Consider the following 20,643-nt stretch of genomic DNA (forward strand, 5'->3'; position numbering starts at 1 on the left):
CCCAAGGCAGACTAGAGAAACTAGAATTCCTCTTTTTCAAGGTGAGTCACAGAAACTAGAACTCCTCTTCCCTAAAGACAGCCATAAAGCCTAGGCATATTAGTCTAACCTTCCCCTGCCTTTCTGTGTAGGGGCTGGCCATAAAGAAATTCTCTGACCTATCTTGTCTGATACATGATCACGAGACCCTCATTCCAGAATGAGACCTGCCCTAAACCCAGGAGAAAGAACTGTCACAGAGAGAGGCAAAGAAGAATGTGAACAGACAGAGCTTGCTGGGTTTCTTCCCTCTGCCTGCTACCATTAGACCATACCCTTTTTGTCCAATCAAATTTGACATAGCTGTCCATTCTTCACTGAATCTGAGCATACAAATGGACAATTTTCCTTGATATTTGGGTCTTAATTTCTGAAGGCTCCTGTGACACGTACAACTTTGATCAAATAAATTCTTATGTTTTCTCCTATTAATCTTTCTCTGCCAACCCTAGGCGGGTTGAGGAAACTTTCTCTTTGATAGGCACATCATAAGAGCTGAACTAATATTAGCTCCTTTACTTCCTAAGATGAACCTCTGTTTGAGTGCCTGCCAGTCAGTAGAAGAAATCAGATGGGCTATTCTCATTTTGCCTCCAATGAATATATTGTTTTGAAGCAGGTAAATGCATGTGTAAAACTCCAGGCAGGGCATCCTTCTCTCTCACCAGGCACAGTGCCCTGCCTGGTAAAACTGAATTTGGTAAAACCCTCTGTGCTCTCATAGTAACTTGCTCAAATGACCACACAGATGGAATTATGTTTACTTGTCTATTTCCTGAGCTGGTCTGTGTGGGGGAAAGAAGACATTTTACTAATTTTGTAATCCTGCTGCCTAGCACGGTGCCTGCTTCCTAGTGCTTAGTCAGTGGACCTTCAATGAAAAGTGATATTTGAGCTGAGTTTTATAAAGAGGGCATATGCAGGGTGCATGGCATGAGCAAAGGCATGGCAGCCTAAAAGGCAAGGCCTGCTCCTGGAGGAAAGTTGAGGAGGTTGGTAGAATAGCAAGGGAGGAGGGAGTTGGCTTCTGAAGGTGAAGACTTCAGAGGTGATGGGGCGATTTCTGGACATTTCAGGATTGGGATTGTGGCTACAAGTTGCCCAGGTCTATGAAAGTGTAAAGCACTGGGAATGGGTAAGTCAAAGTATCGTGAAGCTGAGGTCCAGGCTGTGTGATCCATGATAATGCTGAAGTCGTCAGGAAAGTGCAGAAGTGGGGAAGGAGATGGCAACTGAGTTAAGTGCCAAGGGTTCTAATAATAAATATGGAATGATCTGAATGGCAGAGCCATGGCCAAAGTGCATGTGTCCCAGGTGAAGGCGACAACACTGGCCTGCAAGCTGTGCTTTGAATGGTTTTCTCAGTAGTGGGGGAAGAAGAACACTGACTCACCTCTACTTCTTCATGAAGACCACCACTCACATCTGCAGGACTCAGACAAGGGTGCAAGTGGAAGTCCTGCCCTGTGCAGTTCCTTTTCTCTGTGTACCCTGGTTGCACTGAGCATGCATTATGCCACTCCGGCCTGCACCTCTGAGTTCCATTTACACCCTGCAAACAGCCATCCTTAGGCCTGTGAGGTGCACACTGAGGGCATAATGCACCCTTGGGTGGAGAGAGTCAAGGCAGACTTTGAGTACTCAGGAGATTTTGTGGCCTCAAGTATCAGAGCATGTTCAGTGCAAATTTGGGTGCTCATGTCCCGTTGGCCTCATGGTCTCCCAGATTCCTTGCCTGTGGGTGAGGTATGGCTAGAAGAGGGCAAGAGAGAGCAGGGTCCTCTAAAGTATGGTGTCTAGGAAGGGGACCACACGTCTGCCCTCAACTTTCTTCACTTAGAAACTGACATCTAAATGTGAAATGCCTGATTGCAGCAGAGAAAATAGCCATGGCCATGCCATGGTCTTATTCTTTCCCAGCAAATGGTCTCTTTTAGGGATGAACAAAGACACACTTAAATTAAAGGTTATTCTCCTCTGGAGGAAACACCTTAGGGCTGTCAAATTCCTTAACTACACTGGCTCACAGTCAAGTTTGGCCCATGAGTTAGGGCTCTCCTGAGCCATAGTACATTTCATGGACTCTTGTTTTTCTCTCTCCCTGGCTTCTGCTGAGCTCAACTGCATGCCAGTCAGGGAGTGCCCTGTGCTTGGAATCAGGAGACGAAAGGTATTACAGGGAATTAGAAAAAGCTCTGCTCACTGGAGCACCGGGCTTTGCTTTGTGACTCTATTTTCCTTGTTCATCTGATTAAATTCACACCATCAAGGATTCAGCAAGGACAGTGAGCATCAGCTGTGTAAGAATACAGTCCCTGGTCAGCTGCTGGCCTAGTCTTGCTGCCAGAAGTGTCTGATCTAGGTTGCTGCCCTTATTCATGTTAAGGCTGGTGATTTGAATTCTGCACTTATTCTGCCATTGTTTAGCTGCACAACCTAGGTAGGTCACTTAACCTTTGAATGGTAATTTCTTCTTTTATAACAAGGAAACCCTATCCTCCTTTCTACCTCACAGGAATGTTTTGAGGACCTAATGAGCCAATGCAAGCCAATGTCTTCTGGAATGTGTAAAAAAGCCCATCGCAATATAGGAGATTATTATCACTGTGGTGTGAACCATTTATCATATTCTTTTGAAAGTGACAGCCCCACAGGAGAGCAGCCTTGCTGTGGGGTGGGTGGAGAGATGATGGCAGGAAAGAGTTAGAGTGAGGGCTGGGAAACCAGGAGAGTGGAAAAGGGGGAGGATGAGGTACAGCAAGCTGTTAAAGGAAATGAAAAGTGACTGAAATTCAAGATCTCCTAGTGTTAAATACAAGGCTAGGCAATCTACACACACAAGCTCAATTAATACTTATTACAACCTTTCAGGTATCTTTTTTTATTCTTAATAAGCCGGCTTCCACCCTTTTAGAAATAGAGAAATTGAAATGATCTAGCTTCCTGTATTTTTTTTGTCTTTATTTCTTGCTACTCTCCCTCACCCCCTTTTCTCTGCTCCAGCCACACTGATCTTGTTTTTCTGGAGCCAACCAGGTTCACTGTCCCTGGGCTTTTGCACTTGCTGTTCCCTTTGCCTGGAACACTCTTCCCTCAATATCCACATGTCTCACTTTCCATTCCCTCCAGGTCTACTCAAGTCACGTTCTCAGGGAGGCCCCCAATGTCGCATATCATATCCCTCTTCCCTGATTTATTTTTTGTCACCAGCACTTGTGACTGCCTAGCACTAATGCATTTTACTTAGTTTGTATGTCATCGGTCACCTCTACTAGACTATAGAGTTTCCAAGGACAGACATTTTTATTTACTACTTTGTATCCAGTGACTGGAATAGTGCTTGGTTTAAAGTAGGCACTCAATAAATATTTGTTGAATAAGGGAACGCATAAGTGGAAAATAGAGTTGTGTGGGCTTGTTCAGAGTTAGTTTTTGATTTCTCTAGGTGGCTCCCAGTGATATAATTTACCCCAACACCAAATATTTGTATAGTTCCAAATACTGACCCTTATGTCTTTGGTTAGATTCTGTCTCACAAATAAGTTTCTTGAATGTTGATCTAAAACTATTCACTGAAATACACAGAAAACTGCCTTACACATTCCAGACTTCCTAGGAAGGAGGACTTGGCACACCAGCCCAACTGATCCGTAGTCGATGCTCCAACAGTGCAAGGTGGATGGAGGGCTTCCTGGCTCATTTCCTAAAGAAGCCTTGGCTTGTGGCACCGGGAAGCCTAGGCTGACTAGCTCACACTGCATGGGGAATAGATGGAGATGAGAATTTTTCAGGGGTCTCTGTGAGGATGTGGTATATGAAGGTTTCCCATTACTTCACACACAGAGGCAGTCTATTCTTCATGATATTTTCCACATTTTCTTTTATTTCCCCCTCCCTCCCTTCCTTCATTCATTCCCTCTCTTCTTCCCTTACCCACTTCTCTTATTCTTTCCTTTTTGCTTCCCTTCCCTATGCTTTCTGTGAAAAGGAAATCACCTAAATCTCTTTTGGACAGAGAGCATTTGCATTACCTCATGGATATTAGAGGAAAATGCAAGAGTGGAGTTAAAGGCCAGGAGTTCTGTACCTCCTATGGTGGTCACCAGGAGTCAGTGCACCCAACTTTTTTCCTCCCAGTGGCACATTCAGAGATTAGAAATCAATACAAATGGATGTGGAAGAAGGTGAATTCTCATAGCTCTTTCAAAGTCTTAGAAAATCACCCCTGGTATTAATTACTTAAAATGGGAAGATTTTTAGGCTGACTCCTCAATTCAAAGGGGCTGGCTCTGTTTAAGTGTGGACTGTGTGTGTGTGTGTGTGCGCGCATGTGTGCATGTGCATGATTGATGTATGTGCTGCCAAGTCCCATGCTTTAAGGGGAGAATTATAAGGAAGAGCTCTGGTTTGAAGTTACAGCTGAGTTCCAATCCTTACTCGATTACTATGAATTATATTACCTTGGACAAGTCATTTCTCTTTATTCTCCTGATTTCTCATCTTTGAGTGAAGGCCTTGGATAAATAAGTCACTGGTTTCCTTCAGTCCTGAAATTCCATGACTGTGCATTAGAGAGTTAAGCCAGACTGTCCTAGGTAGTGGATGCTGCTGGTCACAGTTTTCACACTTGATAGGCTCATCCTCCAACCCAACTTGCAATGACAGATAAGAATAATTCTTCCAACTCCTGAACCACCATGTCTTCTAACTTGTTCAGGTGCAGGAGGCAGGTAGTTATTTGGGTGGCCAACTCTCACTAGGTGCCCTGGATGTCCTTCACCTTCACATTCCGCAGGCTGCCTGATTTCCAGAATAGGAACACAAAGCTGTTTGGTAGCTTCATTCTTTGGAGATGGGAATCTTGTGGTACAGGTTTTGCTGCCTGTGAAACAACAACTTTTAAATATTCACTGGCCAAACTACATCTTTGAGCAACTCATTAATACCTGGCAGTTTAAATGACCCTTGCTAATGATAAATGGAGGGGAAATTGCCTGAAAGTTCTCTAAGTGCAGAGCTGAAAATGTCCTTTGCTTCTTATTATGTGGACAGTATAACTACAAATAAGATAATTGTTTATATTCTTCTTTTGTGTGTGTTTAAGGAATGTCCCAGGATTCAAGGAATCCTGTGATATAAAATAACAAAAGGAAAGGAAGCAAGAGCATAACAAATCAATTGCTCTTACGAACTTTGGGGTTTAGTATATTTTTGAAGCTTATATATTCCAGAACAAAATGATCAGGGGCCGTGACTGATGCTGTTGGGAAGAATAGAATACGATGAAGACCTTGTCTCATGTAGAGGATCAAGCTGTCTTTACATTTTCTGAGGTCTGACATGGGGAGGCTTTAAATATCTTCAGAAATATTTTTCCATTACTCACTTTTTGAACTAGATGTGGGGATCCCAGGCCATGGTATGTGGAGCCATGGGAAACCTAGACCATCATGGTATGTCTATTGGGTTTTTCTACTGGGATATAAGACTGAGCTCATTCAGTGTTCTGAATTGAACTCTTTGCAACAAGTTGAAAAGATTTTCTTAAGACAAAGCTAAACAAGTAACTGCACAAAGGACATGGTCAGGGCCTGGCTTTCTTTCACATTGCCCCTTCCCTTGATATTTGTCTTGCCATTCTTTCTTTTCCTCATGTCTCTTCCTTCCTATCCTAGTGCATTTCTTTTATTTGTTACTTCTTTTTTCTCTTGTCTCTTTTCTTTCTTTTTTTCCTTTTCCACTCCTATTCCCAAATAGGATTTCATGGACAATGTATGACTCTAGTGGTTGCCTTTAGATCTAAGTAGTCTCTAGGGTTTGTATCAGGGACAGACTACATGGAGAGGAGCTGCACTGCAGGCTATAACGGAGGGAGGGTGACAGAGGGATGAAGACGGGAGATATGAGGTGTAAAGATGCCATATGTATCCTGACCTTGAATACCACTGGCTTCATCCCATGAGAGAGGATTTGGGTTGACTCAGGTTGGAGGATGAAGTTGCCTACCCATTCATCCCCCTCTTCTAGTACCTGCTTCCACCTTCCTGACCGACAGAACTTGCCTTCCACTATAGAGGCTGATTGTGGCAGAGGCTCATTTTGTGACCTCTGTTGCAACCAGGGCAACAATCTTAGATAATGAATAGAAAGGAAGGCATTCTTGTGGCCTTTAATGAGACATTTTATTCCCTTTGAAAAGAGAGATGCACAGAAGAAAAGACATCTCTTGTTCCTGGATTTGGTCATGTCTGCTTGGGGCATCTGGAACTGCTATAGCAACCTACTATCATGAGGGAAGATGTGGCTGAAGACTGCAAAGATGGCAGAGCAAAAAGATGGAAAATGTCCTGGGTCTTTGAGATCATCGAGCTGCCAATCCAAGCCTGGAGCATTTTATGTAACTGACCTTATTGTTTAGGCTTTTTTTTTTTTTTAAAGAGTTCTCCTACTTGCCACTGAAAGCACCTTGATGAGGGCCAGCGAAAATAACCTTATAGTTGAGCTTTATTTTGTGTGGACATTTATTTAGTCTCTTTAATGGATTCAGTTATAATTTAAACAACACATCTATATATTAGTCTTCTTTCTTCAATGTCCCTTAGTATGCAATAGCTGAAAGTTTATTCTCTCTTATGCCTTTACAAACTTTTGTAATAAAATACTTTATGAACCTAAAGGTGTGGCCATTAGTTTCGATGATCTTTTTCGGATTTTTCTAATGCCATGTGATACTGACTAAATAAGGCAGAGTGCTGCCTGTGGTAAGAGTTGCGGTGTCTTGGTGGTGCAAGTGCAGGGGACTTTTCCTCTTACTCTCTTCCTCCCTCCGTTTACTCTTCCAGAAACAAGGTATGAAGGGTTCCCCATGATCAGCACATGAAGCCGTGTAGTGAAATACTACTCTCCAGTGCCCCCCATTCCATCCCCTTCACCAAAACTACTTCATCTGTATGCGACAAGATAAAAACTGTTGATCAGCTTGTGTACCCAGTTCGTCTCTTCACTCTGTCCCATTCACTCTGGACTTACCCATTCAGTTGCCTTGCTCCAACCCTGCCAAGGAGGATCCTACCCTGTCAGATTTTCTTGGGATTTAGTCAAAGGAGTATATGGAGGAAAGTGCGGGGAGAACGGAAGACAAAATGAGAGGCTTTCCAGGATGGGGCTGAAGGAATTTATGATGGGTGAAAATTTGAGGAAATAGATATGGGAGCAGATCCAGTGTGTGGTCAGGGATAGGAGGCAAAGATTTCATTTTGTACCAGGATGGCCAAATGAAATGTTCACAGCCAATATCCATCCTGAGAGATCAGTACTTGTTATTGATATTTTCAGTATTACACATGGAGATATGAGTACTTTAAGGAATCTCTGGGAGCTATTGTACTCTTCATGGTTTTTGAGATTTGCAATACAAACTTAAAAAATAGAAAAAACTAACTTGTATTAATCTGAAACTTCTTGCGTGGCCGTGTGTGTGTGTTTTCCCTCTGGGTCACCACTATGGGACTGAATTGCCACTCCAGGAGGTACAACTTTAAGGGTGTTACCTGTATAAACACCTTTAGGGGGAAGAGTGATTGATGTACTGGATTTCAATAGCTTTTATTTTAATACAGAAAGTGTAGGATGTTTTTCTTTCTCTTCAGATTTGTCTAAAGGATTTAGAAGCACTGAATTTAGCTACCCATAAATATGTTTGCTCATTTGAGAAAAGTCTCATCTCTTACCAGGAAGTATTATAGTGATGGAAAAAATGTCTTCTGAGTGTCTCTTGCTGTATATTTGTCTCTGAACACATTCTTGCCTCTGAGACCCGTGATTTCTTAAACCGATGTGTCATCAGCAGCTATGTTGTAGAATAATTAATACTCTATCGTATTTTTAATTTAGCTGCAACTTGCTTTTGAGTCCAAATTCAGAAATACATTGCCTCTGGTCAAAAATAAGGAAGATGAATGACTGCAGATGGAGCTGGGACAGCCCAGCAGTGCAGCAAATGAGTGTGTGGGGGATGGGGAGAAAACGCTAGCTGAAAGCCCTTTATTTTTGTATAGTTCTAGATCAGTGCCCTCCAATTGAAAAATACTGCAAACCATAAATGCAAGCCACGTATGTAATTAAAAATTTTCTTGTAGCTACATTAAAAAATGTAAAAATAAATAAGTGAAACTAATTTGTAAATGTATTTGTCCTGATACCTCAAAAACAATATTGTCCTAATATGTAATCAATAAAATAGTTACTGAGCTATTTTACAATTTTTCATATGAAGTATTTGGAATCCCATGTGTATTTTACACTTACAGCACATCTAAATTCAGGCTAGCCACGGTCCAAGTGCCTAATAGCCACACGTGGCTAGCAGCCACTGTGCCAGACAGTAAAACTCTAGATTATTTACAAGGACAATTATTTTATTTTGCACTTGATGCTCACAGTATATCAATATGGTGCCAGGTCAGATGGGAGGAGACGATTGCTTTTTCTTCTGGCTCTGTAAGAACTTCCTCATTAATGCTTTTGGGATCAGCTTTTAAAAAGGTTGCCAAACGGTAAGAGGAGGAAGGACTGGCTTCTGACATTGAAAGAGCAGACTCAGAGCTTTGTGTGCTAGCCAAGGCTCAGAGCTTGGTGGAATTTATAGTTGGTATTTATGACCGAAAATATCCAGATGGGGTCATTTATAAAATAGATGTGGGTAGTATGGTTATTTATCAAGAGCAATATGCTATAATGGAATGAGTTCTAGACTGAGGTTCAGGAGAAGGCACTAGACCAGGCACAGGTCTGGGAGGAGAGAAGTGAACCAACATTTACCACACCAGTTACGGCACTAGGCACTTCACAACCATTTTCTTATCTACTTCTTACAATAAGCTCAAAAGTTAGCTATATAACCAGCTCTAGGTTACAGAAATGGCAGCTGAGCCTAGTGAGGTCAGGTCCTGGCTTATTGTGGAGTCCTAAGAAAACCTCAGTGCTGTCTGATTCCAAACTGCTGTGTTCTTAACATTACAATCCATATGCACGTCATATAATAGGTGTTAGGGTTCAAGCGGAGAAGCAGAACCAGTGATATATTTGCATGCATGTAAATACATATAGGTGGTAAATATTTGTTACAGGCTTACACAGTTGTGGGGAGCTGGTTAACCTGTCTTTGTAAGGATGTCTCCACAGCTGATGCCAGAGCTAGAAGTCCTCAGGGTGGGCGATCATAAAGGGAAGATCACAGCATGCTGGAAGCAGCAGCACAGGTAGAATTCCACAAGCACACCCTGAGCCCTGCTTACTTTCTTGTTGCCTCTGACCTTGGTGATGAAAGTGCCCTGCAGAGGTTGGACCCTTTTTCATGGAGCTTAACAAATATACCTGGCCCAGGATGAGTCTGAGAACCTGAAGGAGGATCCAGGGAAAGGTGGAGCAGTTGGAGACCCAGCCGCTGCTTTACAGCAGTAAGCTGAGTCAGCATCAGCAACAGTGTGCTGAGCTACAAAATGGCTGCCGTTTTCCTCTGCCCTCCTGTTTTCCTAGAGTCTTCACTATGGCCCACTCTAATTGGAAACACATGAGGAAGGGAATTCTGGGAAATGTATTTTAGCCTGTCCACACTGATGCATAACAAAGGCTTCAAATGGGTGTTCAGTAAATATTTGTTGAATGAATGAATGAATGAATACCATGGTGCTTCTCTTGGAAATTCTCTGGGAGTTGGAATACCTAATCCTGGCTCTGCCTCTGACAAACCAAACAATTTTGAACAAGTCACTTAACTCTGAGTCTTAGTTTCCTCATTTGTAAAACTCCAAGAATAATCCCTGTCCTGCTTATTTAACAGGGATCAGTTGAGATAATCTGAACAAAAGCACTTTGTACATAATGTTCAAAAACAACATATATAAGGATAAAACATGTAATATAGTATTGTATTCTTTAATTGTTGTTGTTACTAATAATTCAGCTTCCCAATGTATCACATGGAATTAATAGTTCCTGACCAATTTACCTTAAAGGTATGCCAGGAAGCTTAAATTAGATGAGATATGTAGAAGCACTGTCAGCTATCTGTGGCATACCCTTCAAAGGCAAGGCTGAATTATCATTCAACACTCAGATACATTTTCACATTGTGTTTTACTTTTGGGCTAAATGACTTAGAGGGACAAGTATGTAACTGGAACCATTGGTGACTCTGTGAGCTGAAGAGCAGTGGCCATTCCTTGGATGGGAGTTGTGGGCAGTGGATGAGGTTTCTGTCCTATAAATTTGGGCTTGCATTTCATAGCAGCCAAACTTGCTCAGCAGAATGAAGAAATCTCTGCGAAAGTTTTTGGTAAAGATGGCATAGAGGAAGGGGTTGGCACAGGAGTTGATGGGGTAAAAGAGGACCAGCAGGATCTTCGCTTTGGACACAGTGATGAGGGGCACCTTGAGGGAGGCAGAAATGGCAAAGAAAGAAATGGGTGCCATGCAGAGGAAGTCAGTGAAGATGAGCATGGCCATGCGCTTGGCGATCCTGGTGTCACTAGAGGAGGACACGATGTTGGGGTTCCGCACTGTGAGGTAGATGTGGGTATAGCAGCCACAGATGACCACAAAAGCCAGGACATTGAGCACAAGGAGGGACATGACATACAACTGTGACAAAGGGCTGTCAATATCCATGGGCAGGCAGATGCTCACCTTCATGTAGCTGCTGATGCCAAAGATGGGAAAGAGAGCAGCTGCAAAAGCAAAAATCCAGCCCATCACCATGACACTGGCAGCATGGCGGAGCTGCACCTTGCAGTCCAGCTGCATGGCATGGGTGATGGTATGCCATCTTTCCAAGGTGATAGCTGTCAGAGTGTAGACTGACAGCTCACTGGCAAACACAGTGAAAAAGCCAGCAGCATCACAGCCTGCCCCAGTTTGCCAGTCAATGGCATAGTTGTGATACTGGCTTTTGGTGTGGATATCAACTGATGCAATGAGCAGCAGGTAGATTCCAATGCAGAGATCAGCAAAGGCCAGGTTGCACATAAGGAACCTGGGGACCGTGAGTTTATATTGGCTGGTAGTTAGGATCACCAGCACTATGATGTTCCCAGTGATGGCCAGGATGCTGATAAACCATATCAGGACTCTGAGGATGTTGTACCCCATGATATCTTCACATGGGTTGAATGCATCTGGCTTAGGGGAACAGGTCACGTCAGCCACTTCATTGCATAAGTCATAGTCAAACTCACTGTACATCATGTCAAATCCTCTGCTGTAACCGGGCTCATTGTCTTCTGCCAGAGAGGCTCTCCGACCCCTAGCCTGAGTCATATAATCAACTTCTTGCCTTAAAATAGATTTGTTGCAAATTGGATGAAGCTCAGAACTAGAAAAATACAAAAAGAAATAGAATCAACATCTCAGATCCAGAATAGCAAATACATCACTGTCTTTGTGCAGGGTAGAAATGATGGGTTTCTTCCCGAGATTTTTTGTTTCTTCTCACATCGTATCTGCCCTTGAGGCTAAGCTCAAGGGTTAATGCTGCTTACTGTAAATGAATATAACAACTTGTATATATATTACTAGAGTTGGATGGCCCACTGGGGAAACCATCTTGCCACAACCTGAATGTGGGGAGGAAGGCGCCTGAGACTAAGCCTTGCTGTTAAGTGAAAATAATTTACAGACCTGGTATCAACTCTACCCTTTTCCTTCTCTCATCTTGATCCAGCTATCTCTTAATATGCCTGAGTAGGAGATATTCCTATTCTTCTACACTCAAATCACTGGAAGATCCAGACTGTTCTCTCACTCAAATGAGAACTTATTTGCTTCTCTTATCTACATAAATTAGGGGATCAAAATCTAGTTAGTTCCCAGCCAGCCCCTGTTCCCTGGCTCTTTGGTTCTCAGGCTATTAGGAGGCCAGCTAATTTGCCTGCAATGCTACCAGGGTCTTTCCTGTTTTTTATTATCTCACTTTCTGGGGGCCACAATAGACCTCAGACATGTGTTTGTCTGCAAGGTAAGCCTGGCTGTCTCATATTAGTTTCCTAGTGAGTGCCCCAAAGAGCAAGTGCAAGTTGCAAAAGGACCTAATTTATTCTAAGAATGTAACTCATCCTCGGGGCAGCCTAGGTCTCCTTGGGCTCACTTTGCTGTCTTGGTTTTCCCTTTAAACACAAATGTACAAGGGGCCTTGTGAACAGGATAGAGGTACTTACAGAGGGATTTGAATGAAATCCAGGTGATAAATATTCAATCCATGAGTATACCTATAAATATTCTACCCCAGAGTAGTCTATCAATACTCTGGATATAGAGACATGGAAGGTAATATTTCAGTTTGGAAGTAAAGGCTTATGGAATGGGAATAACCCTTACATTGGGACATTTTTGGATGAAAAAAAAAATCACACATACACAGGCATACCTTTCCCTCCTTCCCCAAGGGGCAAGTTCACATCTATATTAAGTTGACTGTATTTTTATTAAACCTTGACATAACCTCAGATATAAGCGGGGAAGTGAATATTAAAACCCTCATAAGGAGGAAAGAAGTGGCTAGGGGAGTGGAGGAGGTAAAGACTCCATTTGATGCTAAAGGATGAGTCTCACCAGGTGTTCCAACCTATTATACATGGACTGAACTTTTCCCCATCTCTCCCCATCCTCTCTTCTCTCACCCCTGGGAAGTGAATTGAATTGCCAGGAAGTCATTTTCCCTTGGCCTAAGGGATTCTTTTTGTTTGTTTAAGGCTCAATGATGAACATATACAGAATTGAAAGTCAATGGAAACAGAGCCCAGAAAATGTTTTGATTTAGTCAGTGGTCTTCCAAGGAAGGTGAGGCAAGCTCCATAATGGGCGTAGAGGGCATAAGAGGGTTATCTTGTGGTCCTTAGTCTAATTCCCAACTCTTAAGCCCTGTTATGAACTAGCTGCAGCCTGATTCCAGGAAGAGAAAGTAAGTAACCTGGTACTTGCTGACTGCAGTGTGGTTCATTGGATTGAGATCTTACTTAACTCTCTAGAAACAGGCTTCACTTCCTGGGACTTATGGTTGGCGTCTGTGAAGATTCTTATTGTTGTTGCTGCTGTCCACATATTTTAAATATTGTGCTTCCCTTTTCTGAAACATAAGTGACCCACTGACATGAAGTAAGGAGAAAAGTAAATAACTTATGTCTCTGAGATAAGAACAGAAACAAAAGTGGAAACCGAGGGACATCAAACCTTGCCTCCACAGTACTTTGGAAAATCCTAACTATCATAAGGATTTGGAAATTCAGTTTAGGGCCAGTTTAAAAAGTGGCACTCTTGGACTCTGATCAGTCAGTGAACAGATGCTTGCGGGTGGTGTAGCAGTGTCCCAGAGCCTGAGCTTTGGAGGCAGGCAGAGCAGATCTGGATTTGTTTGGTGAGTGTAGGTCAGGTTATTTAGTATCTCTGAGCCTCAGTTTCTGTCTCTGTGAGAAACGAATAATAATCATGTTACCTTTGTGGGAATTAAATGAGATAAAGATACAAAGTATTACAGTGCTTGGCAGTGAATACTCAGCAAATGTCAGCAGTATGAAGACAAATGGTGGTTATTTATGGAATTCTTGTGGAGGTATAGGCCCTGTGTGGGTACTTAGAAGCATATGCCACAGCATGTCAATTTAATATTGAATCGTGAAGAAATGGCCTTCACAGCATTGTGTTGTGAAGAAACAACTTGTATTGTTAAATACAATAAAAATTGAAGAATAAAATGAGAATAAAGTAATGCAAACTGAATACAGAATTATGACAAGGAAATATCTGGTTCAATGACAAATGAAGAGTGTAGTTGATAGGAACTTTTGGGAAGAGCCCAGGAAGAGTCCAGGAGGACCACTGGCCAAAGTTTTAGTCACAGGGGCCTCATGTTTATACTCTGGGCATTATTTCCAAATGAGGATCAGAATAATTTCATCATACAAGTTAAAACTTGAATCCCACTACTAAACCACACCTACTGTGATATACAATGAAATGATACTATCAAAGGAATAAATCTGAAATTATCTTCTGAATAACATAATTATTTTGTGGTGTTTGTGTGTGTGAATTTGATGAATACAAAAATCAAATACCCATTGCTAAAAATAAAAAACGAAAACCATCTATCACAATTTTTGTTACTCCATTTTGGCACATTGTGGAAGAACCACATTCCCCTCCTTGCTGTACCCCAACAGGCCTGGATGGTGAGTTACAGCAGCAACCTAGAGGGATGAGAGCAGAGTGGTCTGGAGGGATCAGAGAAGACCTCATGTCCTGGGACAATATAAGGCAGATGTGGAGATGCCAATTGGGAGAGCCTTGAGGCTATGTCTAGAGGAGTCTGAGTAATACGATGAGATAACAAATTATTGGGGTATGTTGGAACTGGGCCAAATAGCACACTGCAAGCTGCTCTCACAGTGATCTTAACATTTTCTTCTTTTTTTTAAAGACAGGGTCTCACTCTGCTGCCCAGGCTGGAGTACAGTGGCACGATGATGGCTCACTGCAGCCTCAACCACCTGGGCTCAAGCAATCCTCCTACTTCAGCCTCTCGAGTAGCTAAGCCTACAGGCATGTGCCACCACACATGGCTAATTTTCTTCATTTTTTTGTAGAGACGAGGTCCCACCACATTACCCAGGTTGGTCTCAAACTCCTGGGCTCAAGGAGTTGTTCCGCCTTGGCCTCCCAAAGTGCTGGGATTACGGGTGTGAGCCACCTCGCCTGGCCAATCTTAATGTTCTTTATTTCTCCTTCGGGGTATTCAGTTCCAGGGACTTGGTGCAAAATTGGTATCTTTCTCACTCTGGATAGAATAATTCTTACGTGGAATATAAAAGAGGCAAGCCACTGCTTCAGCCCAGGACCTTAAGAATTCTGGTTGTCAGGGAGAAATTTCCTGGCTCTTGAGCTCATCTATGAAGTGTGCCCATTCTGGATAATATCCCAGTGATGCATGCAGATTCTGAAAAACAGCTATTTTTCTACAAATCCTTCAGAAGGGTCTGAGGAGAGACTCCCAGCTACTTGGAAAACATTTTGAGTGCAACTACATGGTGTGGCTTATGTAGGTGAGCTCAGAGGAGAGTGAGAGCTTTTAGAACTTTCATACTAAGTAAATTCTTACCTCCAATGCATCGTTTAAATGTCTGGGGCATGCATACAATCTCCAAGGCGACTTTCTGTTTACTCTCTCCAGATCCTTTCTATGATTACCTCAGTTTTTTAACCAGTTAGGTACTAGGACTTGTCTCTGTTTAGATCATCCTCTTTAAGTCTGGGCTTCCTTGAACCTGGCTTTCTTTGAAAGCCAAAGTAATGAGATGTCTTAATCTTTCTCCTCCCTGTGAGGAAGTAAGATTCCAAGGTGGATTAGAGAGGCTTAGAGTGATTGGGATGTGCTGCAGATGTGTACATCAGTCTCTGGCATGGCATTTATGCATCTCCCTGCCAAACATGACATGGATGGGGCATTTATGAAGTGCAGAGTTTGGGACTTGAAAGATTAAATCTATAAAGGTACAAGGGTAAGAGGGAACAGATATTATGCATCAACTCTGAGTCAGGCACTATGCTTAGTATTTTTCATGTTTTCTCATTTAGTACTTGGTATATATTCTGCCCCATGGGTAGCCCTGTCCTGTGAGCCCATTTTCAAAGAAATGAAAGAGTGCAACCATTCCTCACTCTCCACAAAACTGAATTTTTGACCCAAAATGTGCCAAAGGGCTTGAGACAGGGAACTCTCTGCAAGTAGATTCTCTTCATGTCGCAGATATGTAGAAATTATGGACTAAGTTCAACATTGGGGAAATCCCTGAGCAGGGCTCAAAGGATAGACTCACATTTGCCGTCTCCAGTTTGCAAAGGCACAGCAATGGCTGGGATAGGTGAGGCTGGCTTCCATGAGGGCAACAAGCTTTTCCAGACTAGGAAGCTTTTTTAAGTTGTAAGTCGACCTGGCCCTCAGCTTCTTAAGATTTTCTAAGCCATAGCTAGGCAGGGAGTGGATCCTTGTTCTTGAAATATCTCTATAAAGAGAAAAGGTAAATATAATAGGATTACTATGGACCTGAAATTTTTTGCTCTTGGTTAGCAGGCAAAATAGCAGACACTCTAGTGATATTCTTACGTGGATGAGGAGAGAGACTCCAGTTCCTCCAGCACACCTTGGCCAGATCAATACTTGGCTAATGGGACATTTGGTTCTGTAGGAGTCCTGGTCCTTCTGTTCCTGGTAGGAGGAGTTAGATAATAGGCCATTCTGATTCCTGGATATACTTACATCCTGGCTAATTTGGGATGTAAGTGTTGCTGGTGAGTAGAATTAGCCACCTTCCCTTCTACAGTCTATTTGTACCTGCTAATTTGCATGGGACTAAGGGATTGAGACCGTTTGTCTGTACCATAAAACTAGCTATAAAAATATTTCTGATGAGCTAGAGTAGAATCTGTGGCCAAATTTCAGGAAAAAGGACAAGAAGGAAATATACTACAAGAGGAAGAAGAGTCTGGCAGGCAGTAGGGGCAGTGTTGGCACAAAGTCCAAGTGGCAGTGCAGAGTGGTGGTTACGAACTTGGCATCTACAGCAGACCTGCCTGCACATCTACCTTGCCCCTCTGCCTGTTAGATTTATGACCTTGGTCAAGTATGTCACTTCTCCATGTTTCAGTTTCCTCAGCTGTAAAATGGGAAGACAAAAATCCTGTCTACTTCAGAGGGTTGTTGTGAAAATTAGATGAGTTAAAGTACATAAAGAATGTCCTGACCAACAGAAACACTTAATGGCTGGCAACTATTCTTCATAAATATAACACAGACAGAAAGAGAGAGAGACAGTTATTCTTGTTTGGTAGGAAAGTCTCTGTCCAGTAGACCTCAGCACAAATGACCAGTTTAACCAGGTCTCTGCCCCTGATGGGCTGCAAGTTCCATCCTTCCTGGCAGCAGCACCAGTGATGTGGGTGCTTTTCTGGCAGCACCACTGGTAGTTGCAAACTTCAAAACCAAGACTGGCTGGTGAGAACAAGGAGATTTAAATGGCACCAGCTTGGACCTGTTGGGGCCAACAGCTTGGCCATGAGTGGGTGCTTCTGATGGGGGTGGTAACAAGTGATGACCAGGATGAGTTCATTTCAGCACCCTTGGGGACCCTTGTATATACTTGAGGAAGAAGAATCTTTAATGTTGGCATTCCCTGTAAATCAAAGCAGTAGACACTCAGAGTAATGAAACTTGGGGGTGTGAATATATATTTGCTACCCCATATGCTCTCACAATCTGGTGAAAATTACATTTTCAAAGTCTTGTTTTCATTGTATAATTATCTTGCTCAAAAATTTATAATGCCTTCCTATTGTCCAGTGAAACCCATCCCTAACTACTGCCTTATTTGTCACTTCCATTTCCCAAGCACATTTATACTAGTTGTTTATACTTGATGTCACTATTTCCTCATCTCACAATTCAATTGAGTTTCTCTTTAGCCTCTGGGGAAATAATATTCACTAAGGCCATATCTTAGTTCTGATCTCCTTTATTTTGTAGTTACATTTCACAGGTAGAATGCTCCTTCTTTCTGAGATACTCTCTTTCTTGGCATTATATTCTACTCAACATATTTTCCTCTGACATCTCCGTTGACTTCTTTCTGATGTTTTTTTGTTTGTTTTTTTTGTTTTTTTTTTTTTCTGTTTTACTTCTCTTTTATCTGTTCTTTAAATTTTGGCATTTCTCTATACCTAGACCCCTTCTGACTATACCCAATCTTTTCAGGTGATCTCTTTCATTCCCTTAGTTTCACATACCAGGCATGTGCTGATGGCTTCCAAAATGTGTATCCCTATTCAGATCCTACTCCTGAACTCCAGGTCCAGATAATCAGTTGTTTTTTGAACTCCACCATTTTGATGACTTGCATCAAAACTGAACTTACCATATTTCTTGTAAATATGTTCTTCCTTGTTTTCTCCATCTCAGCAAATGACCCTTCCAATTTCCCCTGTTTTTCATAATGGAAACCTGGGTGCCATCCTTGACTCTCTCATTGACATCGGTGTCTTGTTCTCTCAAGCCTCACTTTTAAACGTGTTTCAAATCAGCCTACTTCCCTCTTCTTCTGTTACTTTGGTCTAAGTCACCACAATCTCTGCCTAGACAAATGCATTGGTCTCATAACTGTCCTTATGACCATCTATTGCAATCTTAGTACTGCAGATGTAAAAAATGCCTATGAGATTACCCTTTAATGATTCCCCATTGCTCTTAGGATGAAGAACAAGTCATTGTATACAGTGCGTTGATCATTTGCCTGTTGTCTCTCACATCCATGTCATGCCCTTCTCTATGCTCTTCTTAGGAGGGATGATCCCTGCAGTTCCATTTCCCAGGTACCACCTTACCAATCAGCTTTCAATTGGGTTTAGCAAATGGCACTAGCAGGAGATTGGAGGGTAGGTAAAAGAGCATATCTCATCCCTCCTCTGTCTCAGGCAGCAACGGAGTCTTCTCCGTGACTCCAGCTCTCGTTGAACAGATCCTTGGAGGATCCAGCTTCTGCTAGTTGCCCCAGTTTCTGGACATCAGTAAGATGACTTCCTCATTTGTTCCTCAAGTCCTAGAGTTAGTAGTGGTTACTATTGCCAGTCTCTGGACTGCTGATCCCCTGTTTGATATTCAGGAAGATTTACATTTTCAGAACAATTACCTTTATGTTACGTGTGTGTGTGTTTGTATGTGTGTGTATTTTACACATAGTCCCCTCTTTGTTAGCTGTTAATGAGATCAAATCTCCTATATACTTAATGATTTTTTTGCTTTGTTCTGTCACTACTGAGAAAATTATATTAAAATCTCCAACTATGATTTTGGATTCCTATACTTCTAGTTTTGTCAATTTTTGCTCTATGTATGTTTGATGACTTCTTAAGGCTCATACAAATCTAGAAATTTTATACCTTCCTGGCAATTTTCTGTATATCTAGTAATACTTGTCTCCTAACTCCTTGGAAGTTTCTTCTTATTTGCTGGTTCCTCCGTGACCTCCAACTTGAGGAGTGCCCATGAACTCAGTGCCCAGACTTCTTTTCTCCATCTTCACTTATTCTGCAGGTGAGCTCATCCAGTCTTATGACATAAATACAACTTATATGCTGATGGTGCTAAAATTTGTATTTCTAGGTTGCTTCTTTTTCTTGAAATCCAGACTCATATTTACTTGCCTCCTTATCTTCACTTAGTTGTCTAATAGGCAGGTCAGACTTTGGATAATAAAAATGGCCTTCCTGATCTTTTCTGAAAATCTGTTCCACCTTTCCAGTTGTTCATGCAAAAACTTTGATGCCTACCTTGACTCCTTTCTTTCTCTCATACCCTACATCAAAATTCTCAGAAACACTTCTTGACTTTATATACCACATACATCTGGAATCTAATTACTTCTCACAACACTCATTGCTATCACCACAAGGTAAACATTCTGGTGGTCCAGGGCATCTTGTCTAGCTCCCTCCCTATTATGATTCTTCAGATTTGGGGTCCCTGGAGATCAGAGTCTGGTCCATGAACCCTTGTGTCTGTGATGAATCTTTGCTGTCTGCTGCTGTCTCTGCCTTCTCTCCATTTATACTTCCTTTTGTTTGAGATTTCCAACTTTTTTATTGGCTGCAGGAGATCTTGTTCCTCTCTTTTGGCAACCCCTCTTCTAGCCAGTTCTGTTAATGACACTTGCCCTGTTTTCTGTGACCAAGTTCTTATCTGGCATTTGGGTTCCTCTTTTTTTCTCAAATGTGGAAAGAACAAAGGCTGAGACTCAACTCCCTGTTTTGTCTGTAACAATTCAGGCAGGACTCACTCCAAGAAACATGATAAAAAAAACATTTTAGAAGTCCTTTAGGAACAATTTAGACCAAGGCCATCATTGCCTCTCCTGAACATTTTTCACATTTTTCAAAATAAGCAATACAAAGCAGATTATTTTTCTTAATTATGCCTCCCTCTTAGGTTTACAGCATAAAAATTGGATTAATTGAAGATTGTAAAGAGAAACAAATTTTTATACTCCATAGAATATCATTCTGTTATCTCATGTACTCTGTGGTAGATTAAAGATGACTGCAAATTCTTTGACACTTTTCCATCGAGGGTCTGTTTGTTCTCCCCTTGAATCTGGGCAGAACTGTGATGTCTTTGGATAAAAGAATATGATAGAAATGTTGCTATTCATTATAGATCTAGTCTTTAAGAGCACTGACATCTTCTCATTGGTCTTACAGAGTCTTCAGCTGCCATGAAAAATCTCTGAATACCCTAAGGCTGCCATATTGGTAAAAGCCTAAACCATGCAGAGAGGTCCTGGAGAATGAGAAACCATATGGACAGAGTTAGAGAAGACACAACACAGACACACACACACACAAACACACCCAATAAACACAGATGTGTGAGGCACATAAGTGATGGGGACAACTTGGAAGTGGACCCCCCTCCCGGCCCCCACCCTGGCCCCAGTCAGCCACCCGAGCTGACATTGCATGGATCAGGGCCCGCCATCCAAATGTCTGACACACAAAATTGTGATCAAA

At 42.1% G+C, this 20,643-nt stretch overlaps 1 protein-coding gene and 1 long non-coding RNA gene across 4 annotated transcripts in view; one reads left to right on the top strand and one right to left on the bottom strand.

The window, feature by feature from the left end:
• LOC105465007 (uncharacterized) overlaps window positions 1–20,643 on the top strand; it is a 400,763-nt gene that overhangs the window by 101,078 nt on the left and 279,042 nt on the right. The gene's annotated exons all lie outside the window — the stretch shown is intronic.
• LOC105465008 (follicle stimulating hormone receptor) overlaps window positions 10,158–20,643 on the bottom strand; it is a 189,238-nt gene continuing 178,752 nt past the window's right edge. For all 3 annotated transcript variants that reach the window (XM_011713183.2, XM_011713185.2, XM_011713184.2), the window contains 2 exons: window positions 15,906–16,091; window positions 10,158–11,410 (listed from right to left, as the gene is read on the bottom strand). In XM_011713183.2, the coding sequence (XP_011711485.1) occupies window positions 10,177–11,410; window positions 15,906–16,091 (1,420 nt within the window). In that variant the 3' untranslated portion in view covers window positions 10,158–10,176. The remainder of the gene's footprint in view (window positions 11,411–15,905; window positions 16,092–20,643) is intronic.

The sequence above is a fragment of the Macaca nemestrina genome, chromosome 13 (assembly GCF_043159975.1).
Source record: "Macaca nemestrina isolate mMacNem1 chromosome 13, mMacNem.hap1, whole genome shotgun sequence".
Lineage (NCBI taxonomy): Eukaryota > Metazoa > Chordata > Mammalia > Primates > Cercopithecidae > Macaca > Macaca nemestrina.